At 50.7% G+C, this 26,894-nt stretch overlaps 1 protein-coding gene across 2 annotated transcripts in view; it reads left to right on the top strand.

Annotated features, from left to right (window-relative positions):
- Positions 1-26,894, top strand: part of DLEC1 (DLEC1 cilia and flagella associated protein) — a 90,913-nt gene that overhangs the window by 51,839 nt on the left and 12,180 nt on the right. For both annotated transcript variants that reach the window (XM_042954850.1, XM_042954849.1), the window contains exons 7-19: positions 1,262-1,349; positions 2,090-2,263; positions 2,959-3,095; positions 4,474-4,566; positions 7,511-7,601; positions 8,046-8,208; positions 9,161-9,353; positions 10,148-10,206; positions 10,792-10,960; positions 11,338-11,431; positions 11,643-11,773; positions 11,883-12,041; positions 14,736-14,875. In XM_042954850.1, coding sequence (XP_042810784.1) covers positions 1,262-1,349; positions 2,090-2,263; positions 2,959-3,095; positions 4,474-4,566; positions 7,511-7,601; positions 8,046-8,208; positions 9,161-9,353; positions 10,148-10,206; positions 10,792-10,960; positions 11,338-11,431; positions 11,643-11,773; positions 11,883-12,041; positions 14,736-14,875 — 1,691 coding nt within the window. The remainder of the gene's footprint in view (positions 1-1,261; positions 1,350-2,089; positions 2,264-2,958; positions 3,096-4,473; positions 4,567-7,510; positions 7,602-8,045; positions 8,209-9,160; positions 9,354-10,147; positions 10,207-10,791; positions 10,961-11,337; positions 11,432-11,642; positions 11,774-11,882; positions 12,042-14,735; positions 14,876-26,894) is intronic.

Below are 26,894 nucleotides of genomic sequence, written 5' to 3'. Positions count from 1 at the left end.
TGGATAGACAACTCACACAAGAGGAACCTCAAATAGCAGATAAACATATGAAACAGTGCTAGTTATCATTAAAAACAGAGAAATGAAGATTAAAACCATAATACGGTTCTCTGCACACTTGGGTGTGGTTCACAGATAGACTGGTGCAAATGTTGTATTGGCCAACAATGGACAAGTGTTGATTTAGGAACACATACCTATGAATGAAAGTGTGAAGGCCCACACTTCAAATTTACGTAGCTGTTATCGGTGGAGGGCAAGGGGGCTAGGGTAGGTTTCCTCTGTACTTTTTAATGTGTATTCATTTTTGAGAAGGTGGAGGAGGGACAGAGAGAAAGGGAGATACAGAATCTAAAGCAGCTCCAGGCTCTGAGCGGTCAGCACAGAGTCCATCGCAGGGCTCGAACCCATGAACTGTGAGATCATGACCCGAGCCAAAGTCGGATGCTTCACTGGCTGAGCCACCCAGGCGCCCCATGTGTTTTTATGATTTATTATTAAACTGGGTGATGGAAACTTGGCTTTTGTCATGTTATACTTTATCCATTTTTCCCCGGTGTAATATTTCACAAAATCGAAGCAAAAGGTATGTTTGCGAACGAGCTCCTCTTCTGGTGGGGGTTAGCAGTGCGCGAATCCTAGGCCTTGCCCTCGGGGGTCTCCTAGTCTGAGAGAGGAAGAAGAGAAGGCAGGATTTGATAGGGTTGGATGGGTTGAGTGCTGGAGGGAGGCCCGATTACGACCTTATCATACAGGTGCCGATAGCCCTCTTCGCTGTGCCCATGGGAAGAAGTGGCCCAGAGGGATATACGTAGGGGGAAAGTCGGCAAGTAAGAGGCCAGGTGGGCAGGACGTTGGGGCCCGATATCCTGGGCTCACATCTCAAAACACCACGCGTTAAGGAACGTCTGGGAGCTTCAGCTTCTGCGGTGTGAGAGAGCGAGAACTCCCACCTTTTCCTGGTTATTGTGAGGTTGATGGGGCACATGGCGGACAGTCAGTACACAGCAGCTGTTGTAAAGCCGGCAAAGCCAAGGTCAGATCTATTCCCGTCTTCCGGTTCACCTCGTATTGTGTTTTTTCCAGATGCAATCAAAGGTAGATCGATGGGCAAAAGGAATCCCCATGTGCCCATTGGCCAGCCTAGACTCATTTCATCTCTACCTCTGCCCGCTTTCCGCGCTAGGTAGTCCGTCCGGGCCTCGGGTCGCTCGTCCGTGTGTGTTGCTGTCTAAAAGGGCTCCCCTTTACCTTTGGGCAGATGGCGATCTCGCTGCAGAACACCACCGCGGCCAGCCGCTGCCTAAGAGTCATCCCGCCGTCGACGCGGTTCTTCGCGCTGGGATTGGGTGAGTCAGCCCAGCCGCGGTCTGGACCGCCTCGGAATTGCGTGTTGGGCTCGCTCCTGGCACCGGCCCGCGTGGCCCTCTGATGGGCCTGGGCCCGCGTTTCCCTGAGTCCCTGGGGCTCTCGTGCTCTGCCAGTAGCCTGCCCACCCGCCAGCCCATCCTCCTGACCGTGTCTCTGAGACCTGCCAGGCCCTTTCTCCAGTCACCCCTCCAGGACCGGGCCTGCCCTCTCTCTGCTCGCCCTCCATTCTGCCGCTGCGTCCGGTCAGGCCGTCCTCATTCGTCACTTAAACTTAACACTGCGGTGGCTTCCCAGCTGGCCTTCCAGCTTCCGTGAACACGGTGTTTTAAATCCCAAGAACGGCCTGATCGAGTCATTCCCCTCCCCCACCATGCTCAGAAGCTCGAATGGCTCTCTGCTGTCCCATCAGGCCAGGCATGGCCTCACCTAACTATTCCAGGTGGACCATGTCCCCCACGCCCCCAACCCCCACCCGCCTGCTCCCTGCCCCGAACCCTGGTGTCTTCACCTGGGTTCCCTGCCCTCACAGCCTGTTCCCTTCGTGTGCCCTTGTTCTGCCGTCGCCGTGGCCTTGGCCCAGACAGCATCTACTCATGGAGCAGCCCCAGCTGTGGTGGGGACTCCCTGTACCCTCTGGCTGCCATCTGTAGCCCTTGAGTCAAAGCCCTGGTGGCCGGCTGGTCCCCAGATCCTCATCGGTTGCTTTTCTCATGCACAGGGATGTTCCCAGGAAAAGGCGGAATGGTGGCCCCTGGGATGACCTGCCAGTATATCGTCCAGTTTTCTCCCGACTGCCTCGGGGATTTTGATGATTTCATTTTAGTTGAGACCCAGTCAGCCCACACGCTCGTGATCCCCCTGCAAGCCCGGAGGCCACCCCCAGTGCTGACATGTGAGTGTGCGCGCTGCCCTCCCCGCGATTCAGTCAGGCTGCCTCCTCTCAGGGCCCCTTTGTGGCAGCGCACGACTTGGTCCTCTTGGGGAGGGGCTTCTGGGTCCTAAGGAGGGACCTACTAGCAGCTTCCATGCAGACTTCCACGGTGTCAGACCCCAACTGTCCTACTTCCCAGTGGAGGCTGACTCCGAATCGCACGCATGAGGAGAGGAGTTTGGCAGCCCAGCTATCTCCAGCATGGGCTCCTCTGACTCGTGGACACCCCCGAGGGCCTGTGCCACACGGAGGCAAGGAAGAGGTGCCCGGGGCCCTCGGCAGATGTCGCCTCTGTGGCTCTGGCCGGGGCGGGGGGGGGGGGCGTTTCCTTGGAAGGCCAGCTTTGGCTGGGCCCCCTCATTTACAAGCCTGGGCACAGACTAGAAGCTAGGACTCTCACCACAACCCCCAGGCCCATGCTGGGTGGTCCTGGCCGAGGCCTGAGTCCACAGTGGGCACAGACTCCTATTCTAGCCCTCAGTGCGTGGAGGCTGCCACGTGGGAGTGGGGGTCAGGGAGTGTCCCCATTCATCCCCTGCTCTGGGTGCCGGGCCACGGCTGCTCTGAGCTCTGGCTGGGCCTCAGGAGAACAAGGGCAGCGGGGCCTCTCCGGAGGACGGGTTATTTCTCATGGGCGTCTTTTCCTATGGCTGCAGTGTCACCGGTATTGGACTGTGGCTACTGCCTCATCGGGGGAATGAAGATAACCAGGTTCCTGTGCAAAAACGTGGGCTTCAGCGTCGGCAAGTTCTGCATCGTGCCTAAAAAGAGCTGGCCGCCGCTGAGCTTCAGGGTAAGTGACCGCAGACTGCTACCCGGAGCGAGAACGAATCCGGCAAAGGAAAGCCCCCACCGCCACCCCGTGGGGACTTGCCGGAGCGCACCCGTGATGGGAAACACACGGGAAAAAGAACGGCGTACCCTCTCTCCCGGCTGCCGTGATCCACATGCGGATCCAGACGTACGGAGTCCGGTGCTGACACCCGTGTCACCTGGGCGGGTGGTCTCACCTCCCTCACCCTCCTAGGCCTGGCTCACGTGTCGCTGCGTTTATTCCTTCAGGCGGTCACCACTGTAGCCAATGTTTGTTTGTTTTTTTTAAATTTTTTTTTTTTGTTAACATTTATTTATTTTTGAGACAGAGAGAGACAGAGCATGAACAGGGGAGAGGCAGAGAGAGAGGGGGACACAGAATCCGAAGCAGGTTCCGGGCTCTGAGCGGTCAGCACGGAGCCGGACGCGGGGCTCAAACTCGCGAACCGCGAGATCGTGACCTGAGCCGAAGTCGGACGCTTAACCGACTGAGCCACCCAGGCGCCCCGCCAATGGTTTAAGAGATACAGGGTCACAAGGTGGCAGCTCTTGGACTGAATTCTGTGTGCATATTTATTTGGCACTGTGCTTAAAAACATTTTTTGAGACGACCTTGAGAAGCCGGGAGAGTTCACGTAAAAGTCTGCATTTCCAGTCTCTGCAAGACGGGCAGCCGGGCAGCGCTGGGCCAGGCCTCACCGCGGCCCCACTGGCTGGAGCCCGGCACTGCACCGTCGACCGCATGTGCACACGGTTGTTTTTCTTGTGGGTGGGATATTTCTTGGCGACTGTGTCTCTGGAAAACAAGCGATAGATCTGGAGGACACACGTTTCGCTCACTTCCGCTACCTGCCGGGGTCCCGTAGGTGTGGGGTCGTGTCCCCGGCCTGCTGAGACGGCTCCCTTTGTCGGCCTTCGAGCTGCAGCCTTGCCAGCGAGGTGGGGGCTCCCCTCGGCTCTGGCTGCAGCTTCGAGCCCCGGGGGGCGGATTGGGGACGGAGGCAGACACGCAAGCTGGCACCAGCCACACCGGGCACTGTGGTGGGGAAGGGACTGTCCTGGGGGAGCCCATCTCCTCGATGAGGGAAGCGCTTGTCAGTGGTGTTCCTTCCTCCTCCTACCGGTGGTCAGCCCTTCACGGGGCTTCTGGGAGCCTTCGGAAGCGCGCCTGGTGCCCAGGGAAGGTGGAGCGAGTGCCCGCTGAACGCACGGGCCTCAGTTTCTTCACCGACTGTGTACCGGATGGTCCTTAATATCCTTCAGACTGCAAAACGGATGTTTAGAGAAGCGTGCAATCCTAACTGCTGGATTTTACAACCTCTTCCGCACTCTTGTGTAATTTCCCACTTTTCTTTAAGGCTGTCGCAACCTTGGGCTTCGTTGAGCAACCTCCCTTTGGAATCCTGCCTTCCACGTTTGAGCTGGCTCCGGGGCAGGCCGTATATGTGGAGGTAGGTAATTGACACGACGTGTATTTTCTCCTTGTTACGATTGGCCGTGACTGTTTCCTCAACGGCTTGCATGATTTCATTTTGCCTCTGTGTTTTCATGACCTGAATATCCACCCCCATTCCAGGGTGGTTTCTGTGTAGGAGCATAGTCTCACATTCTGTGGGGGTGAGGCGATTTGCTTGCCTTATGATCCCTCTGACAAAGCAAGTGCAGACAGCCCCAGCATTTCCATCATGATCCCCGGGTGCTGCCTGTCCACACCGTTAGCAGGGGGGGTCCCTTCCACCTCAGCTGCCTCCAGGATCGTCCTTTGGTTCTTCAATCTCTCTTGGATACCAGCCCCCACCCCTGCCAGATCTGGTGCCTGGGGACTGACAGTGGCTTTGTCCTCTTTTTGCTTTAATTCTTGGTCATACAGTCTGCAAGGCTTGGCTTCCTCAGGCCTTATTCTGAACGTCCGCTTAAAGCTCCCGGAGTCGGATCTGCGGGCTGTGGGCTTATCCTTTCCCAACCAGCTTCTTTCAGAGGTCCCTTGGGCTCATCACACCTACTCACTGGTCCCCAGCACGGTCTGTGGGAAACGGTGACGTCTCCCTGCCCCTCTCGTTCCACACCTTCGCCCTCCCTGACTCCCTGGCCCAGGAATCCGACCGTGCCACAAGCGTACGTGGCCTTCCTCGCTAGTCCGCTGGAGGAGGCACCGACACTCAAGAGTGAAGGCTGTCTGGTTTCTGGTGAGGAGGAATTGGACCACGCCATGGCATCAGACAGTGAGAGCCAAGAGCCATGGGGTTTTCAAACGTAGCTGCCTATCGCAGCCTCCTGAGAACCTTGTAGACACATTGCTCTCTTGGCCCCGTCCTGAGGTTTCGAGTTAATGGGTCTGGGGTTTGCCTGAGGCATAGGATTTTTTTTTTTAAGTTTATTTATTTGAAAGAGAGAAAGAGAGCACACCTGGGAGGAGCAGAGAGAGAGAAAGGGAGAGAGAGGATCCTAAGCAGGCTCCGTGCTGTCAGCGCAGAGCCCGACGTGGAGCTTGATCCCATAAACTGTGAGAGCGTGACCAGAGCTGAAATCGAAAGTTGGAACCTTAACCACCTGAGCCACCCCGGCACCCCAAGGCATAGGATTTTTAAAGCTCTGCGGTGCGCAGAAAGTCTGAGGACCACTGCTGTAAGTTGCTTTTTCATGGTGAAAAGGAGGGCTTCCCTGTATCAGCTGCTTTCCAGTTTCAAGTGCCTGATGGGATCTTCTGGAGCCCTGGAGTGATGCTGTCATGCTCATGTCTGTGCAGATCTGATCCCCAGTAAGAACCTGGCTCTTGGAGTTGGGATGAGGCCAATTCAGGGCATCACAGGGCTTTATCAGTCCTCGCCTGCTGCTGGGGGATGGCTTGGGTCCTCTTGCCTGGTCCAGACCGTGTCAGTACCTTGAGGTGTGGCTTTAAGAAACTGGGGTCAGTCACCCCCGGCCCAGGCCAGGACACCTCCCTCACGCCACCGTCCTCTGATCCCCAGGGAAAGGCAGAGGGGAGCAGCAGGACCCTGTGGGGAGCAGTGAGGAGTCAAGAGGAGGTTTTTCCCCTTGGCGTTCCTTGTGTATTTTCTTTTTTCATTGTTTGGGGTTTTGTTTTAAAACGTACTCATATTTCCAAGTAAGAAACAAATTCACGTGACTAAAATCCAGAGATGGGAATAAACGGTCAAATGTCCTTTTCCACTACAGCTTTTCAGCCACCCAGATATCCACAACCTCACCGGGTCCTCGGAACGCCCTTTCAGAGATACCCCATGTGTGTTTTCCTTTGTTCCCACTTTTCCTTCCCACACATCGCTGCCCACTCACCGTTCTGCTATACCTTTGTTTTCTAAATGTGTATTTATTTTGAGAGAGAGAACGTGCACACAAGGAGGGGAGGGGCAGAGAGAGAAGGAGAGAGAGAATCCCAAGCAGGCTCCGTGCCATCAGCACAGAGCTTGACATGGGGCTCGAGCTCACGAACCATGAGATCGCAAGCTGAGCCAAAACCAAGAATCAGATGCTTAACCCACTGAGCCACCCAGGCGCCCCAGTTCTGCTAGATCTTAAGGAGCAGTCTCGTATTTTTCACAGCTGCATAGTATTCCACTGTGTGAACGAACCATGATTCAGGTCAGCCGTCCCCCACTGATGGACATGAAGGTTTTTTCTGATCTCTGGCCATTTTGGTGGCTGCATACATCACTCTGTCCAACTATGAGTCTCCCAGCAGGTTACAGTCCTTGAAGTGGTTTTGCTGTCTCGGGGGTCTCTGCTGGTCCGAATCGTGATACACATTGCCAAAATCGCCACCATGCGGAGATATGAGGGTGCCTGTTTTCTCACACTCTTGCCAACAATGTGTTGTCAAACTCAAAAGAGAAACTGTTTTAAAAAAAAAGGAAGAACTATTATCACGGACTGTTAAAGCATATACAAAGACGGAAAGGATAGTTTAATGATCACTGTGTCCTCAGTACCCAACGTCAACGTTTATCAACTCTTGGCCAACCATATGGCATCTACACCCTTCCATCTCTTCCAGCCAACCCCCCCTTTCCCTCCAGATGATTTTGGAGAAAATGAAGATATCTTCTTGTTGCATTTACGATTCCTAACTTTCTGCTCTTTACCAGTATGAAGAGTGAAAATGTTTTCTGCGTGGTTTTCCTTTCCATTTCTTTTATCATGAATGAGGTTAAACGTGTTGTCATTTGTTTGCATCTCAGTCTCTGTGAACCTTTTCTTCATGCCTTTCAACTTGCTTCCTGCCTTAGCCTGGGGTGGAGCCTTGGCAGAACGCCCCGGCTTTCGGCTTTCGGGAGAAGGGGGAGCAGCAGAGAGGGAAACGAGGGGCGGAGAATAAGGGGAGGGGTGCGTGTCTGAGAGGGGGAAGCTCCTGAACGACAGCCCTTCTCTCCCCAGGTCTCGTTCCTCCCGACAAGCCTGGAAAAGGCAGAGCAGACCTTCATCATTGTGTGCGACAACTGCCAGATAAAGGAGCTGGTGACCGTAGGTGGGCTTGTGTGTGCGCCCAGGCCACCTCAGGTTCTGGGGCATCCTGCTGAAATTTCCCCAAGATGCCCACCCGCCTACCTACCTACATACCTACTTACCTTCCTTCCTTCCTTCCTTCCTTCCTTCCTTCCTTCCTCCTTCCCTCCCTCCCTCCCTCCCTCCCTCCCTCCCTCCCTTCCTTCCTTGCTTCCTTCCTTCCAGTTTGACCCAGCAAGCATTTAACTGAGTACCCACTATGTACCAGGTTATCAAAATCACCTCCTTTTGGTCTGGGAAGATGTGGGGACAGGATCTGCGTGCTGAAGGCCCCTGTTACCCTCTTATGTCCACCTCCTGGGGTCACGATCAAGGCCAGTTGCATGTGGATGGTAGCGTAGATCCCGTGACAGCCTTTGGCCACAGAGTCCTGATTTCAGCCCTTTTTATCACCTTACTGTGTCAGGAATTGGGCAGCTGGTTGCTTTGGATCTGATCTATGTTTCTGGTGAAGAAAGTCAGCCAGAGCCCGGAGAGCTTACAGACTTAACGGCCCAGCACTTCATACGCTTTGAGCCGGAGAACGTTCAGTCCACAGCTAGAAAACAGCTCATTATTAGAAACGCTACGTGAGTGACCGCTGGGCAGTACCCTTCAACACGCACCCTTTCTCCTTCCCCGCCTGGCCCGGAGCTCCCAGTGGGCCAGGAGGGTCCAGATTTTCCCTGTCCATCATGGTAGCCACAGGTGACCATTTAAGTTGCAATCAATTAAAATTAAACTAAAACTCACTTTTTTGGTGGCCCCAGTCACATGTTGAATACTAGCCACGTGTCACTAGCCACACTGGACAGAGCAGATAACGTATGTTTTCCCTCACTGCAGGAGGTTATAGTGGGCAGTGTTCTAGATTATCCTGGACTACCCTTAGCCCCAGAACGGTTTTACAGAGAGGTCTTGCCATGCCCATGAGGGGAAGCCATCCACGTCCCAGGATCAGATTGTGGCCGGTGGGTTCAATTCTCACTGCCAGCCAGGCTTCCCGGGTGACCCCGGGCCTTACCATCTGCTGTCCCTCCCCATCAGCAGCGTGCCAGAGTCCCGCCTCCCCACCCCCATGCAGTTGTCCCTGCTCTGTTGGCAGCCAGTGCCGGACAGAGCCGCCCTGGGAGGCCACAGCTGGAGAGGTGGAGGGCAGTGGAGGGGGGAGTTCATCATGGGGCAAACCTTTGGAACTCTCACATGGTAGGAGACACTGCAGAAAAATTTCCTAGGGTCTGTAGCCTGATAGTTAGGGCCTCGTTCCCTGTGTTTACCATTTCCTGAGTTTCCTGAGCAGTGGCTCTAACCCCCAACTGCTATGGTGGGGAGGGGGCAGCTCTCTTAGGAGGTCTCTGGCAGACTCTCTGACCCACGCGCTCCCCAGGCTCCTCCACGGGACGAGCCTCAGGGCTGACCTGGCCACTTCCTGTTCCTGGGTCCTTTCCTGCTCCCTCCTAGAGCAGGGCCGGGCCAGGCACGGGGTGGGGAGCCGGGTCCCGGCAGGGGTGGGATACAGCCTTGGATCCCCTGCCCCCACAGGCACGTGGAGCTGGCCTTCCACTGGCAGATCATGAAACCGAACCTGCAGCCCCTAATGCCTGGAGAGACCTACAGCATGGACAGCCTCAAGTACCACCCTGACAGGGAGACGGCCTTCTCCGTCCTGCCCGAGAGAGGGGTCCTCAGCCCCCACACGGACCACGAGTTCATCCTGAGCTTCTCTCCTCGTGAGGTTAAAATGATGCCATCGTGGTAGCCACGCATGCCTGGGTCGGGGTACTTCCACCACCCCCTCGCCCATGTTCTTCAGTGACACTGAGGCCACAGCCGAGCCTGACGAGATCCCGGCACCGCCTGAGGCCGGCCCGTAGCTAAGAGTGGGGCTGGGGGACGAAGCAGCCTCTCTGGCCGGGTCCCGACCGTGCACGCGCCCGGTCTGCCGCGAGACCCTGGGCTCATTTCCTCGGCTCTGGTGTCTTCCGTGTTTCCGCTAAGTCGACAACAGAGCCACCCCTGGGCAGCCCCCGGCACCCCCCCGGCGTGTGAGGTGCCGGTGCAGAGCACAAGGTTCACACGGGGGGCTCCAGTGCGAGGCCTTGTATGTGACTCGAGAGGGGAGTGAGAGCTGGGTGTGAAGGGGGTGCCCTGGGACCCTCTGCCTCTCAGCTCCGCACCCCGGCCTCACTGTTCTGGGAGGGTGTGGTGCCGCCCACGTTGAGGGCTCTGCCGGTGGGCAACGTCAGGGTCTGGAGGGCCTTTCCTTCCCGTCCGCTCGGGCGCAGCCGAGGGAGGAACACCAGTCTGGAGTGTGCGGTGGCCCCCGAGTCCTGGCTCCCGTCCTGGCAGGCCCACGCCTCTTCCCCTAGGGTAGGGGGGAGGTGGCAGGGAAGCAGCACTGTGTTTTCCAGAAGGCCTTTGTGGCAGCTAGGCCAGGGGGAGAAGGAATTCCTGCCATGGCTCCCGGCTTCTCCGGGGCCACCTGAACGGAGGGCGGTTTGTTTTCAGGGCGCTGTGTTTGTCTTGCAGCTGAGGGATTTTCACAGTGTGCTCCAGATGGTGCTAGAAGACGTCCCAGAGCCCACGAGGTGAGCGGGGGCTGGGCCCTGCGCGAGGGCTGGGCAGCGGGGCCTGCCTTCTCCTTGGGGGTCCTGGGGAAGGCAACGGGAAGGGGTGAAGGAGCCCCCCGCTCCCCGGCAGGCTTTGACACGGGGGAGCGCTTTGCCTTGTCCTGGCACCTAGGCCTGGAGGGGCTCAGCCGCGGGGGACAGCTCGCCGGGCTCCACTCAGTGGGCCCTGGGCGGCGGTGACTAACGAGGCGAGGCTGTGCCCCGTGGGGGCACCTCTACCAGCTCTGCCCCGGGCAGACGGTCAGGGTGGGCCTCCAGTCAGCCTCGTGGAGAGACCCCGGGCTGGGTGCCCATGCCGCTGCGGTGTGGTCCCTGGAGGCAGCGGCAAGGGGCCCCGTCCCAGTACTGTGACGGGAGATGGGAGTTCATCACTGGTTGGCTGGGCCTCTGATCTGAGGGCGCTTAGGAGCTGTGGGGGGGCGGGGGGTGGGGGGGGAGTGCTTCCTCTTCACAAGACCCCAGGCAAGGGCCAGAGGGGAGGGGCACGGAGGGCCATGCTCCTGGGCTGCGTCGGCTCTGAGCTCCCGGCGGGTCTGTGTTCAGCTTGGAATTGGAAACCCTGAAGGATTGCTCATGCTCTGCGGATGACGTCATTGTCCTGGAAATCGAGGTGAAAGGCTCGGTAGAACCTTTCCAGGTTCTCTTAGAACCGTATGCCCTCATCATCCCCGGGGAGAACTACATTGGTATAAATGTGAAGAAAGACTTTAAGGTAGGCTGTGGTCCCTCCCGAGCCTGGGCTGAACTTGGCATGAGTATGGGGGGGGGGGGGGGGGGCGGGGTATCGCTGGAGGGGCAGATGGCAGCTTACTGATTGTAACCCGTTGCCGGACTGGGCACGTCCGTCATCATACCGGCTCCCCAGCATCCTCTGAATGATAGGGCTGCGGAAGCCTTCCTGCGCTCCTGGGTCTCTGGCAGGACACGATGCCCACGGACCCTGCCGCGTGGCGTTGATGGCCAAGGATTAGCGGGGAGGGAGGGTGTCGGGAGGACCCGTTGTGAGCCCGGAGCCCCGCAGTCCTTCGGTGGGTACAGATGTGTGCAGGGGCAGTGCCCGGGGAGCCTGGACTGGGGCATGTCTTGCAGATGTGGAACAACAGCAAGTCCCCCATCAGATACCTGTGGGGGAAGGTCAGTGACTGCCACATCATTGAAGTGGAACCCTGCGCAGGGACCATAGGTACCGGGGGCACCTCCTGGGGCTGGCTGGGGAAGGAGACCTGAGAGGAAGAGGGGCCTGTGCAGGCATTCGGGGGGTCCCGGGATCAGCTCCGGCCGCAGCCCGGCACAAGCGGTGGACGAGAAGTCAGCAAAGGCCAGACATCTGGGCCCAGCCGCAGCCGGAAACTGCCCCGCCCCCTTTCTCCAGCTCACTTTGCCCTCTCTCCCAGAGCCCAGCGAGGTGGAGGATTTTGAGTTGAGCTTTACCGGGGGTGTCCCCGGCCCCACAAGCCAGGACCTGCCGTGTGAAATCCAAAACTCACCCTCACCGGTGGTGTTACACATTGAGGCGGCCTTTAAGGTGCTGTTTGGGGGGCTGGGCAGCTGGGTGGGCCAGAAGGGTGGCAGGGGTAGGGCACAGAGCCCCCACTCCCAGGCGGCCCGGTGACAGGCCCCTCTGGATGTCTCAGGGGCCGGCCCTTGTCATCAAAGCCTCAGCCCTTCAGTTTGGTTTGCTACGCCTGGGGCAGAAAGCCACCGACACCATCCAGATCCAGAACATCAGCCAGCTCCCAGCCACGTGGTGCATGAAGGAGAGCCTGGTGTGCCTCCAAGGAAGGCAGGAGAGTGTAAGTCAGGCACCTCTGGCTAAATGGACCCCCCCCAAACACACACACACACACAAGCCTATTGAACCGTGGGGTAGGGACAGTGAAACCTGTCCTGGTGCATTTGGAGTGTTGAGGCTGGAAAGGAAGAGCCTGCCTGGTGACTCCCTCCTGGCAGTGTCCCCAGTTCTCCCCATCTGTGAGGCACTTGGGGTCCCCTCTACAGCAGAACTTAATCCTGAACTGGATTTTCCTGTTCCTTTCTCTACCATCCGATGTGGAAATAAGACAGGGGTTTCTCCTTCTGTCAAAACAAGCTGGGGGCCTCTGGGTGGCTCAGTCAGTTAAGCATCAGACTCTTGGTTTCAGCTCAGGTCATGATCTAACTGTTCATGGGTTCGAGCCCTGCGTCGGGCTGTGCACTGACAGGACGGAGACTGCTTGGGATTCTCTCTCTTCCTCTCTCTCTGCCCCTCCCCTGCTGGCTCGCTCTCTCTCTCTCAAAATAAATAAACATTTTTAAAAAGCAGCCTGAGTTAGGAAGAAAATGGGCAGCTGAGTTGGGCGGGAAGCTCCCGGGCCTCTAGGAAGGGGAAGGTGGGAGGGGCTCGCCTCAAAAGTTCAAAACCTCCCGGGGAATGTGCTTGCAGTTTGAGTACCACCACCAGGGGGCACTTGGGCATGAACTTGGGGCCCAAACTAAAGGGCTCCGAGAAAGAACACAGGATTCGTTTCCACTCAAAGCCCTTCCCTTTTTCTTATAAAAACGGAAAATACTAAAAGTGATTAAGTATTATCATCATCGCCTTTAATTTGAAGTCCCGGGGCCCCTGGGTGGCTCAGTCGGTTGGGCGTCCGACTTCGGCTCAGGTCACGATCTCGCGGTCCGTGAGTTCGAGCCCCGCATCAGGCTCTGGGCTGATGGCTCAGAGCCTGGAGCCTGCTTCTGATTCTGTGTCTCTCTCTCTCTCTGCCCCTCCCCCGTTCATGCTCTGTCTTTCTCTGTCTCAAAAATAAATAAACGTTAAAAAATTTTTAAAAAAATAAATAAAAAATAATTTGAAGTCCCAAGCAAAGAGCCCCACGTGGGACTCAAACTCACAAACCCTGAGATCACGACCTGAGCCGAAACCAAGAGTCGGATGCTTAACCGGCGGAGCCACCCAGGCGCCCCTATCGTCGGACCTTTAAATCAATGTGAGATCCAGAGCAAGTGGCACAAAACTTCAGTCGCTCCCTAGCTGCCAGGGATTCGCTGTAAATCACGGCGGGTCGCCCCCACTCTTCACACAGGTGGCAGCCGTGGCTCCTTAGAAGCTGCCTTAGCTCCTTGTGGTCCGTGTGTGAGGCTCTGACTAGGTCTGTGTGGTGAAAGCACCCTCCCTCTGACTGCTTCCTGCCGAGATCCCCTCTTGCTTGCCCCCTTCCGGGTCAGAACATTGCCCCCCACCCCCTCCTCCATATTCAGAAGCTGAGGAAAGACGGGTGCGGCCACACATCCATCTTACCTGCCAGCAGGTATTCCCTTTCTCGGGGACTTTTCCTTTCCACTTGACCGGCCTTGTCCTTTGAGGCAACAGCCTCATGTCTCCAGCGGGGCACCGAAACTTAGCAGTTAGGAAACTTTGCATCAAATCACCAACACCATTGCCAAGAACCAATGCATGCAAGCGCCCCGTTACATAGGCTTGGAGTTTAGTGCTTTCCCTCCAGGCTCACACCCATAAAGGGTAACCGCTCTGGCCACCTTGTTAGGCACCCCCTGCCCCATTCCGCCTCTCCCCACATCCTAGTCCCCTGTCCTAGGCACTCTGGGACTTCCCAGAGCACGCTTAGAAACTTACAGACCACAGCCAACGTCCTTACTGGATAGAGACAGAGAGGGACAGCAGCTTCTCCAGGGTCACACAGCTAGCGGGTGGTGGAATCATCGGATCCCAGTTCTCTGCTTCCCAGCCTGGGTTTTTCTCCCACTGTGAAGAATGACAACACTTTGTAATTGAAGTAGCCATCGGTTTCGTCATGTATCAGGATTTATGTCCCAATGGAGGCGGGCACGAATCCTGTCTCAACAGTTCTCTGTACTCTATTCTTTCGAGCTCTCAAAAATAATGTTGGATTTGGGGTCTGTTGGATGTGCTCAGGTCAGGGGCACAGAAACCCAGTCCTGGCCTACAGCATGCCCCCCAGGACTCCCGGGGAGATGCCTGTGAGGAACAAAGACCAAGGGAAGCAAAAGGTCTCTTCTTTACTGGCGGAGCTTGGGCCCCATACTTGAGCCCACGAACTACTTTTACTGAGAGTTAGGCCAGCCCTTCCCTCCCACCAGTGCCGGGGAGGTGAGCCGTCAGAAGCTAGAGAGCACAGAGCCCAAGACAAGCGCCCTGGACCCGACCTGGCCAGCATGGCAGCTGGGTGGGAGGTGGGGGTAGGCGAAGGCGGGCCCCCACCGGGTGGGCAGGCTGCCCTGCAGGCAAGTGCCTGGCACTCACTGTCTCCGCCTCCTGGGATGAAGGGACCAAAGGGGGAAACACCCTCCTGGGTGTGACCTTTGCAGGTTCAGTGCGGCCCTCACGAGGCAGGGCGGCCATGGTGGGGGGGGGGGGGCCCTCAGTCAGACCGGTGCTCCTTATCTCGGTGGGGACAGGAAAGCCACCAGTTCTGCAACTCCAACTGTCCTCACTCCTCGTCCTTCTCGACTGACCTCCACATCAGGTGTCTCCCTTCGACATTGAGCCCTCGGGCGGCCAGATCCCTGCTCTGGGGGAGTGCAGGGTGACCATCACCTTGGAGGCCAAGCAGTGCCAGCGCCTGCAGACCGTCCTGGAGCTGGAGGTGGTAAACGGAGCCTGGAGGTAAGAGGGCGTGCGGGGTGGGGGGCGGGGGGCTGCTACAACACACCCTGCGTCTACTCACAGCACGTTTATGTTGCGCGGCACTAAGTATTTACAGGCATTTCCGAATTGAAAGGTGCTGAAACGTGTTTGTTCTATGAAATTTGGAAATTACAGGAAAGAAAATCCATTCCCCGGGGATAAGTCACTGGTGATATTATAGGGTGTATCCTTCCAGTTTGGGTGCTAAAGGAGCGTCAGTTAGTGCAATCACTTTCAGCAGCACTTTGCGTTGCCCAGTCAAGGGAACTATGTGCATTCCCTGTGACCCAGCATCAGCCCCTGGAGATGTGCTGCTAGAGGGACACACACCGACACACTGGGAGTCGAGTGCTCACGTGGGGTGCGCACAGCCAGCCTGTTCACAGTAGCGAAAACCTGGAAACCATGAACGTGTGTCAACAGGAGAAGGGACACCAAAAATCATGACATATTTAAATGAGCAATTACCGCTGTATTCTGGGAAGCACACGCTAGAGATTTCAGAGGTCGTCGGTGCTATTGCCTTTCTTTCTTCCTCCCTCCCTCCCTCCCTTCCTGCCTGCCTTTTTCTCTTTCTTGTGGAAACTTTCTTACATACATAAAAATAGGACCGTATTATGAGCCCCCATGTACCCATCACCTTCAGTAACGAGCAAATCACCACTAATACCGTTTCATTCGTATCCTTCCTCCACTTGTCCCCATCCCTTCCCAAATGATTTTGAAGCATAATATTCATTTTCTTAAGCTGGCTGGCGATATTTTGCTTTTTAAGCTGGTTGAGGGGGATGTACAGGTGTTCTTTTTAATTATTCTTTAAACTGCATATCTATTTAAACTGTAGATGTGTGTAATAGTCATTTCTGCATGTATTTAGTACTTCGTTATGGAACACTTACGTGCTCGTTTTAAATCGTTGGGGTTTTGTTTGGTTTTGTTTTTGCGCCTACTGTGTGCGAGACTGCCCACTACCCTGCCCTCTCACAGTGGCAGATATTATCTGAGATTTTATACTGTGACATCTGATGGGGGGCTTGGGGGGGGGGGGTGCCACCCGTGTCTCATTTGTGTTTTTACACGATTACTAGCCCGGGTTTCAGTGGCAGTGTTCCTCACTGGTCCTGTGTGGCATCTCGTGGGCCTTAAATACGAAGGACAAGTCTTTCTCCTCTGGGAGAATGCCTTTATTTACGTCTCCCTGCTTCCTTTCCTACTCTGTCGTTCTTAAAGGACGTGTGAATCAGAACGTTTACACTGGCAGGCGGTGGAAACACCGATGTAACCGGCTTGGGAAACTGTTGGCTCCCTCCTGCCCTGCTGCATCCACGGGCTCCAGCCTCTTCCTCGGTCTGCCCTTCCTGCTTCTGTCTCAGTCTCTCGCCCCCCTCCCCTCACCCCTGCCTTCAGATCCGCGGCCCTCTGGATTGGCCTTGCTCTCGCCGATCCGATCGATCGGCCCCGGGGAGGGCAGCCGCGTGCTCCGGAGGTAGACTCGGATTGGTCCTCTCTGGGTCACGTGCCTCCCCCCTCCCCCCACCCAGGCCTGCCGGAGGGGGGAGGGGCTGCCTCCCGAAGAAGCTGCTGGGAAAGTCGGCCAGACGACGAAGACCGCGGCCGCCGCAGGGGCTGTACGGCGGGACCAGTCGAACCATTTCCCTCCTACCCGCCGTCGCGCAGCGTTTGTGCTCCTTGTTCAGGGACATGACCTGGGCCTTGCACGCCACTAATTTGGCCTTTGGCGGATGCCCTTCTTTTGGCCGTCGGATTTTTAAATGTCAAGCTTTTTGTTCTTGGGTTGTTCCTTTTGTAGAGTAATCTGTTATAGTCTTAGGGATGCAACCGCATCTCAGATTCCCCCCCCTTCCCCCCAGGAAACGAGTTTTTATTTCCTCGCATTTTGGTTCACTGTTCGGGTTTCCTTGTACATCACGTAATCCTTGGCTGCCCACCCCCGGTTTTGAGCGGGAGGAGAAGCAGATTTGCACGAGGAGCCGGTGGTGGAAGTTCCCGAGGAAGCGGGTGTGGGTGCGGAGAGCACCCCTCTTCCAGGGAGCCGAGGGGACGGGAGCACCTTCAGCTCCCAGCTACCCGAATCCAGGAGGAAGGACCTTTGGGGAAAGCAGCCAAGACCAACGGGCCAAGGAAGCCCACGGGCCAGGGCCAGCTCGGCAGATCGCCGCACGCCTTCATTTGTAAATAGGAACGAAGGACTTGGATCTGGAGGGGTGTTTTCCCACGGTGGCAGTCGAGAGCCCAGCGGTACTGCAGGATCTGTGTCTCTTGAGGCCACGCCCACATTCTTCACGGAATAGGGGAGTCACCGCTTGGCCCTCCGGGGCGTTGCCGTGTCGCCGGGTGGTGTGCCGGAGCTCAGGTGTTGGGGCCCTGAACTGGCCACGTTACGTTCATCTCGGGCAGCCTTTGGTTAACTCCTCTGCCCTTTCCCCGCGGCCCACTCCTGCCCCATGAGGCCCCTCGTTCTGTTAGGGAAACTCTGCAGGGCCTTTGCCTCCGGGATTTGTTCGAGAGAGAGATTACAAGCAGGGAAGGGGAAGAGAGAGAGAGAGGGAGAATCTCAAGAAGGCTCCAAATTGCCAGTGCAGAACCCGACACGGGGCTCCAACTCATGAACAGTGATGTCAGGACCTGAGCCAAAATCAAGAGCCAGATGCTTACCTGCCTGAGCCACCCAGGCGCCCCACTTCTTTATTCTTTATGGTGCTTGATAAAATGTAATGATATAGGTGTAACGGTGGCTGATCCTGACCCACTCTCCATCCTTCTTCTCTACCCTGCTGTCCTATTTATCCACATCCTCAGGATCTCTCTTAATGGTAGTCATCCTGGTGTGTGCGAAGCGATATTTCATTGAGGATTTGGTTTATATTTTCGTGGTGGCAGATGATGTTTTGCATCTTTTGTGTGCTTATTGGCCATTTGTAGGTCTTCTTTGGAGACCTGTCGATTGAGATCTTTGCCCACTTTGAAAAATAGGGTTGTCTTTTTACCATGGAGTTGTAAGCATTCTTTATATCTTCTAGATACAAGTCTCTTACTAGGTATATGATTTTCAAACATCTTCTCCCATTCTGAGGATTGTCTTCACTTTCTTTATGGTTTACTGCAAAGCATAAAATTTTTTAATTTTGATGAAGTCCACTTTATTTTTCTTTTTTGTGGCTTGTGCTTTTGAGGTTCCATCTAAAAATAACCATTGCCTCATCTAATGTGCACAGCAGCCTTCTTCCAAGAGCTTTGTAGTTTTAGCTCATGGGGTTAGATGTCTGATCCGTTTTGAGTTAATTTTTATGTATGGTGTGAGAAAAGGATCCGTCTTAGTTCTTAGATAATCACTTGTTTCAGCACCGTTTATTAAGAACACTGTTCTTTACCCATTGACTTGTCTTGGCACCCTTATCAAAATAAATCAACTGTACACATGCAAGTTTATTTATGGGCTGTCTGTTCTGTTGATCTATAGAATTATTCTTGTTCCAGCACCACAGTTGCTTAATTACTGTGACTTTGTAGTAAGTTTTGGAATCAGGAAGTATGAATTCTCCAACTTTGGTTTTCTGTGTCAAGGTCACTTTGGCTATTCTGGGTCCTTAGCATTTCCATATGAGTTCTAGGGTCGGTTTATCAATGATTGCAAATAGCCAGCTGGGATTTTAATTGGGACTGTATGGGATCTGTAGATCGCTTTGGAGAGTATATTCACTTTAACCATATTAAGTCTTCCTATCTGTGAACGTGAAATGTCTTTTCATTTATCTAGGTCCTTCTGGCATTTCTTTTGGTGATGTTTGTCATTACATTTGGTAAGTTTGTCATTACCAAACATTTGGTAATGTTTATCATTTTGGTAATGTTTGTCATTTGTATAAATCTTGTACTTCTTCTGTTAAAGTTATTCCTAGGTATCTTTTTTGATGCTTTTGGAAATGAACTGGCTTTCCTAATTTCATTTTATGAATATTCATTGCTAGTATACAGAAATACAAATATTTTTGCATACTGATCTTGTACCCTACAACCTTGCTGAATTCATTATTACTTCTAATAGTTCTCTAAATAGAAGATAGTGTGTCGTCAATATATAGAGATAATTATACTTCGTCTTGTCCAATCTGGATGCTTTTTATTTCTTTTTCCTGCCCAATGCACCTAATACACCAGTACAATATTGAATGAAAGTGGCAAAAGTAGACATCCTTGTCTTGTTAACCTATCTTAAAAAGAAAGCGTTCAGTCTTTCACCATTAAGTATGATGTCAGCTATTGGCTTTTTGTAGATGTCTTTTATCGGGTTAAGGAAGTTCCTTTCTATTCCTAGTTTGCTGATTGTGTTTCTATCATGAAAGAATGTTAGTTTCATTGAATGTTTTTTCTGTATCTATTGAAATGATCATGTCATTTTTTGTCCTTTCGTTGTGTGTGTTAACAGGGTGTTTTATGTTGACCTTTGGATGTTAAAACCATCCTTGCATTCTTGTAAAAATCCCATTTGGTCACAGTGTATGATTCTTTTTATCTGTTGTTGGATATGGGTTGCTGATATTTTCTTGAGGATATCTGTATCTGTAGCCATAAGAGATATTGGTCTGTAGGTTTTTTTTGTGATGTCTTTTTCTGGTTTTGCTACTAGAGTAATACATCTTAGAAATGAGTTTGGAAGTGTTCACTCCTCTTCTATGTTATTGAAGAGTTTGTGACAGATCGGTGTGAATTTTTTAAATGTTTGGTAGAATTAACCAGTGAAGACGTGTGGAGGTGGGCTTTTCTCTGTGAGAACTTTAAAAATTACTTAATCTTTTGTGATGGGTTTGTTCAAGTTTTGTATTTCTTCTTGACTCCATTTTGGTAGTTTGTGTTGTTCTAGGAATTTGTCCATTTCATCTAAATTACATAATTTGTTCACATACAGTTGTTAATTGTGTTTCCTTGTAATCCTTTTTTATTTATGCATGGTCAGTAGTAATGTCCTCTTTTTCATTCCCAATTTCTGTCATTCGAGTCTTCTCTCTTTTTCTCTTGGTCAGTCTAGCTAGAGCTTTGTTAATGTTGATGTTTTCAAAGAACCAGCTTTTGGTTTAGTTGATTTCCTCTCTTTTTTCTATTTTCTGTTCAACATATCTGCTTTCTAATCTTTATTTCTCTCCTTATGCTTGCTTTGTGTTTAGTTTGTTGTTCTTTTATCTAGTTTCTAGTTCCTTAAGGTAAAAGCTTGGGTTTTTGATTTGAGATCTTTTATTTTTTTTTTAATATTGGCATTTACAGATATAAATTTCTCTCTAAGCACAGCTTTAGCTACATCACATAAACTTTGATAGGTTATGTTCTCATTTTCATTGATACAAAGTGTTTTCTAATTTCTCTTATGATTTTTACTTGATCCATTGCTGATTTAGGAATGTGTTGTTTAATTTACACAAATTTTTGTTCCTCAGATTTCTTTCTATTGTTGATTTTTCATTTGATTCTCTTGTTTTTGAAGAACACACTTTGACTCCAGTACTTTTAAATTTCAATTTTTTTAAATGTTTATTCATTTTTGAAAGACAGAGAGAGACAGAGCGCAAGCAGGGGTGGGGTGGAGAGAGAGGAGGACACAGAATCTGAAGCAGGCTCCGGGCTCTGAGCTGTCAGCACAGAGCCCGATGCGGGGTTCGAACTCACGAACCGTGAGATCATGACCTGAACCGAAGTCGGATGCCCAACCGACTGAGCCACCCAAGCGCCCCATCCAGTACTTTTAAATTCATTGAAGCTTTTATTTTGAGCTACCTTATGGTCTAGTCTGTAGAATGTTCCATGTGCACTTTAGAAAAATGTGTATTCTGTTGAGTAGTGTTGTATATATGGCTATTAGGTCTGCTTGGCTTATAGTGTTAAGTCTTCTGTTCCCATGTTTATCTTCTGCTTAGTTCTATTACTTAAAATGCGGTTTTGAACTCTCCAGCTATTGTTGTTTAATTGTCAGGCTCTCTCTTCAATTTTGTCATTTTTTGCTTTGTGTATTTTGGGGCTCTGTTGTTAGATACATGTGTGTTTGTAACAGTAATGTCTTTTTGATGGATTGACCTTTTTATAATTATAAAATATCTTTGTCTCTAGTAACAGTTTTTATCTTATAAATTTTTTTTACTGTGTATTTATTTTTGAGAGAGAGAGAAAGAGAGAGAGTGAGCAGGGGAGGAGCAGAGAGAGAAGGGGACGCAGAATCCAAAGCAGGCTTCAGACTCCAAGCTGTCAGCGCAGAGCCTGATGTAAGGCTCGAACCCACGAACCGTGAGATCATGACCTGAACCAAAGTCGGACGCTTAACCCACTGAGCCACCCAGGCGCCCCCCTTTTTATCTTAAAGTTTACTTCATCTCACATGAGTTAGTTGTTACAGCCGTCTTTGGAATACTGTTTGCATGATATATTCTTCTCATCCTTTTACTTTCAACCTATTTGTGTCTTCGAATCTGAGATCTTTCTTGTAGACGGTATATAGTGGGAACATTCTTTTCACCTCCATTTTGCCAATTTCTACCTTCTGATTGGACTGTTTAATCCATTTACCTTTAATTTAATTTAATTACCGATTAGGACTTATATCTCCCATTTTGCTATTTGTTTCCTGTAGGCCTTCTTTTTTTCACCTGTGTTTCTTCATTACTACCTTTTTCTGTGTTAGATAGATGTTTTCTAGCACTGTATTTTAATTCCTGTGTTTCTTGTACCTTTTTAAAAAAGTATTTTCTTTCCTGGGTGGCTTAGTCGGTTAAGCATCTGACTCTGGATTTTGGCTCAGGTCACGGTTTCATGGTTTGTGAGTTCGATTCCCACGTCGGGCTCTGTGCTGATAGTCCGGAGCCTGCTTGAGATTCTCTCTCTCCCTCTCTCTGTCCTTTTCCTGCTTATGCATGCTAGTGCTGTCTCTCTCAAAATAAATAAATAAACTTAAAAAAAAAAAAAAAAGCATTTTATTAATTGGCTGCCCTGGGTGTTTTAGGTAATATCTTAATTTTGAAACAATCTAGTTTGGATTAATACCAATTTACTTCAATAGTAATCAGCTTTGCTGCAATATAGCTCTGTTCCCTCTCCTTCCTTATATCTTTATACAACGTAGATCCATCAACACAGTTTTATAGTTATTGGCTTATGAAGTTGTCTTTTAAATCAGATAGAATGGGGACGCCTGGGTAGCTCAGTCAGTTAAGCGTCTGACTTTGGCTCAGGTCATAATCTGTGTGACAGCTCAGAGCCCGGAGCCTGCTTCGGATTCTGTGTCTCCCTTTTTCTCTGCCCCTCCCCTGCTCACGCTCTGTCTCTGTCTCTCTCTCTCTCTCAGAAATAAACAAACATTAAAAAAAAAAAAGATAAAAAATAAATATACCAGGTAGAATAAAACAGTTACAGGCAAAAATATATTTATATTGTCATTTACATTACCTACGTATTCACCTTGATGTATTTGTACCAGTTAGGGTTCCACCAGAGAAACAGAATGAGTAGTTGTATTTATTACAAGGAATTGGCCTACACAACTATACGGGCTGCCTTCGCGTTCCCCAAATCAATAGGACAGGCCGTCAGGAAGGGCAGACTAGAACTCTCTGGCACAAACTGAAGATGCTGTGCACACATTAAATTTCTTCTTTTTCTGAGTAACCTCAGTTCTGCTTTGAGGCCTTTCAACTGATTGAATCAGGCCCGTCCAAATCATCTAGGAAAATTTCCTTTACTTAAACTCAACCGATGATGAACATTGGTCACATCTACAAAATACCTTCAGACGTCCAGACATGTAAAGAGCTCAGGAGTCATCATTCCTGCTTTCGTAACAAGAAAAAAGCTGAACAAACGGAAACAGTAACTTTTCTAATTTTTTTAAATGTTTACATATATACATATTTTTAATTTTTTTATGTTTTATTTTTTATATTTGAGAGAGAGAGAGTGCAAGTAGGGGAGGAGCAGAGAGGGAGAGGGAGACACAGAATCTGAAGCAGGCTCCAGGCTCTGAGCTGTCAGCACAGAGCCCGACACGGGGCTCGAACCCATGAGCAGTGAGATCATGACTTGAGCTGAAGTTGGACGCCCAACCAACTGAGCCACCCAGGTGCCCCAATGTTTATATATTTTTGAGAGAGAGAGAGAGAGAGAGGGAAAGACAGACACGGGGTGGGGCAGAGACAGAGGGAGACACGGAATTGGAAGCAGGCTCCAGGCTCTGAGCTGTCAGCACAGAGCCTGACGCGGGGCTCGAACCCACAAGCCGCAAGATCACAATCTGAGCCGATGTCGGACGCTCAACCGACTGAGCCCCTGAAACGGTAACTTTTCTTAGATTCATCAGAGAATTGAGGCCGTGGAGCAGCCACCCCAAGAACCAAAGAGATGGGTGAATGCAGGTCACTTTGCTGAAGCAAAAGCTGCTGAAGCCAGTCAGGGTAGGAACATTCCTGGAGGTTGTGTGGTGTAACATGAGAGGTAAAAACTCTGGAGACTCACCAGGTTCTTGTGGGGAACATTGGGGAAAAATTCTCCAGTTTAGTCAGGGGGAGGGGAAAATAACGCTTCTGAAATATGCCTGGTGTGGGGGGCAGAGAACCACTTTGAAATAAGTCCAGAGTGTTCTCCACGAGTCCTGCCCAGCAAGGGAAAGACTTCACAGGAGCTTCATCTGACGTGGGGGAAGGGAAATTACCCACCCCAGCCCTCTCTGGTCTTCATATCTCACCTAAAGGGGGAAAAAAACAGAAGGACTTGTGAAGGTCAAGTCCAGGGACACAGCCTCACTAGTACAAGACAGAGACCAATCATTGGATTATAGAGCACTTCCTTTTCCCCTACACCTTCCCACGGCATCAACAGGCCTCGGTATAATAACAGAAGATTGTGGCCAAAAGAATTGCAGGACTTCAGACTCTATTTAAGAAAGAATTTGTAGAGGGGGCGGCTGGGTGCCTCAGTCAGTGGAGCGTCCAACTTCGGCTCAGGTCGTGATCTCACGGCTCGTGAGTTCCAGCCCCGCATCGGGCTCTATGCAGACAGCTCAGAGCCCGGAGCCTGCTTTGGATTCTATGTCGCCCTCTCTGTCTGCCCCTCCCCCGCTGGTGCGCTTGCTCTCTCTTTCTCTCTCTCAAAAATAAATAACCATTTTTTAAAAAGAGTTAAAAAAAAAAAGAGTTTGTAGGTAAACCCAAAGACAACAGGGGAGACAAAAAACAAGGACACTGGAGGGAACTGAAGCCTCTGCCACCCACAGCTACAGCCAATAGTAAACGTGGCCCAGCTCTTAGACGGATGAACATAAAACTTTGTGTTAAAGCTCTATTTACATCAATTCCGATTTCTCAATACATAATGTCCAGCTTCCAGCAAAAAATCACAAGGCATGAAAAGAGGCAAGAAGAAAAACCCCAAAAACCCACAGTCTGAAGAGACAAAGCAAACGTCAGAACCAGACTCAGTCTGTTAGAGGTTTTGGAATTATGAAACCAATTCTGTATTCCATATCTGCAATTCGTTTCTTTCAAGAATGTTGAATCATACCCTATGTAACTTTTGACGTGGACTTCCCCCCCCCCCCCAACCACTCAGCATAATTCCCTTGAGAGTTCTCCAGGTTGCATGTGTGAACAGCCGATTCCTTTTTGCTGCGGAGTAGAGTTCCATGGCGTGAACGTGCGGTTTAAGCAGCACCCTTGAAAGGACACCGGGGCTGTCTCCAGGTTTGAGCTATTGTGAATAAAGCTGCTGTGAATATTTGTGTACGGGTCATTGTATGGACATGTGTTTGCATTTCTCTAGGATAAATGTTCAAGAATAACATTGCCAGGTGTATGGTAAGTGGGCGTTTAGCTTTGCGGGAAATTGCCAAAAAACTTTGCAGAGTGGCTTTGTCATTCTACGTTGTCACAGCGACATGTGAGTGATCTAGCTTCACCATATCCTTCCCAGCATTTGGTGTCATCGCTGTTTTTTATTTGAGTCATTCTGATAGGTCTATAGGGATATTACCCCATTCTCGGAGTGGTTTTCATGTATGGTTTCCAACTGGCTAATGATTTTGAACATATTACATGTACTTATTTGCTATCTGCTTATCCAAGGTCTTTGGTGAAATTTTTGTCATTTGTTTTATTTCATTTCATTTTATATTAGAGAGTGCACATGAGTGGGGGAGAGGGGCAGAGGGAGAGGGACAGACAGAATTTCAAGCAGGCTCCACGCTCAGTGCAGAGCCACAGGGCTCCATCCCACGACCCTGAGACCATGACCTGAGCTGAAATCAAGAGTCAGACACTTAACTGACTGAGCTCCCCACGCACCCCTTTATGTCATTTTCTAATTGGGTTGTTTTATTGTTGAGTTTTAAGAGTTCTTTGCCTATTCGAGATACAAGTCTTTTGTCCAATACCTGGTTTACAAATATTTTCTCCCAGTCTGCAATTTTGTCTTTTGAAGGAAAAAAGGCCTTTTGCGGAGCAAACATTTTTTAAAATTCTGGTGAGGTCCGGTTTATCAAATTTTTCTTTTATGAACTGTGATTGTGGGTCCTAAAGATTTTCTCCTGTTGTTTTCTAAAAGTTTAATAGGTTTACGTTTTACATTTAGGCTTGTGATACGTTTTGGGTTAATTTTTATATAAGTTGTGAGGTTTAGGTAGAGCTTTATTTTATTTTTGCCTGTGGATATCTCATTCTCCCAGTGTCGTTTGTCGAAAGGTTGTTCTTCCCATACTATATTGTTTTTACACCTCTTGTCAAAAATCAGTTGGGACAACTCAGAAGTTCTTCAACGGGTGAATTGTTTTGTTTTGTTTTGTTTTTTAAGTTCATTTATTTAAAGAGAGAGAGTGTGTGTGTGCATTGGGGAGGGGCAGAGAGAGAAAGGGAGAGAGAGAAAATCCCAAGTTGGCCCTGGGGCTCGATCTCACAAACTGTTGAGATCATGACCTGAGCCGAAATCATGGACTGCATCAATATTGATCTCCTGGTTGCCATTCTGTACTGTATTTATGCAAGAGGTTACCATTGGGCAAATTGGGTGAAGGGTATACGGGATTCTTGTGTAATTTTTGTTTTAGCTGCAATGTGAATCTATAGTTATCTGAAAATAAAAGGGTAAAAGCATAATACATATTATCTCTATTCCTCAGGCAAAAGCAAAAACAAAACTCAGCCAGACAGGGGTGCCTGGGTGGCACAGTCGGTTAAGCGTCCGACTTCAGCCAGGTCATGATCTCGCGGTCCGTGAGTTCGAGCCCCGCGTCAGGCTCTGGGCTGATGGCTCGGAGCCTGGAGCCTGTTTCCGATTCTGTGTCTCCCTCTCTCTCTGCCCCTCCCCCGTTCATGCTCTGTCTCTCTCTGTCCCAAAAATAAATAAAAAACGTTGAAAAAAAAAAAAAAAAAACTCAGCCAGACATATTTGTGTGAGTGTGTTTCTAGATTTTTCTATATCAGTCCACTGGTCTGTGTGTATATGCGTCTGGCAATAGTTCACTACCTTGATTACTGTAGCCATATAGTAAGTCTTAACAGCCAGCACAGTGATGTCTTACTTTATTATTTATTCTTCTAAAAATTGTTTTAGTTATTCCGTGTCCTTTGTCTTTCCGTATAGATCTTATAATGAGCTTGTCTATATTTACAAAAATCTTTGCTGAGAGTTTCGTAAGAATTGTGTTAAACCTATAGATCAATTTGTAGAGAATTGACATCTTTACTCTGGTTGAGTCTTTGAATCCATGAATAGAGTCTGTCTCTCTGTTTATTAAATCTTCGATTTCTCTCAGCTGGTTTTGTAGTTTTCAGCATACAAATCCTGTATGGGTTTTATCAGATTTACCTCTAAGTATTTCAATTTTTCTGAGCAGTTGTCAGTAGTTTCGTATTTTTAATTTCTGTATCTACCTGTTCGTTGTTAGCATATAAAAATGTGATTAGTTTTTGTAGTTTGTACCCTGTAACTTGGCTCACTCATCGGTTGCAGGGGA

This window comes from Panthera leo, chromosome C2, assembly GCF_018350215.1.
Source record: "Panthera leo isolate Ple1 chromosome C2, P.leo_Ple1_pat1.1, whole genome shotgun sequence".
Lineage (NCBI taxonomy): Eukaryota > Metazoa > Chordata > Mammalia > Carnivora > Felidae > Panthera > Panthera leo.
The sequence above is the reverse complement of the archived record's forward strand: the minus strand, read 5'-3'. Positions and strand labels throughout refer to the sequence as shown.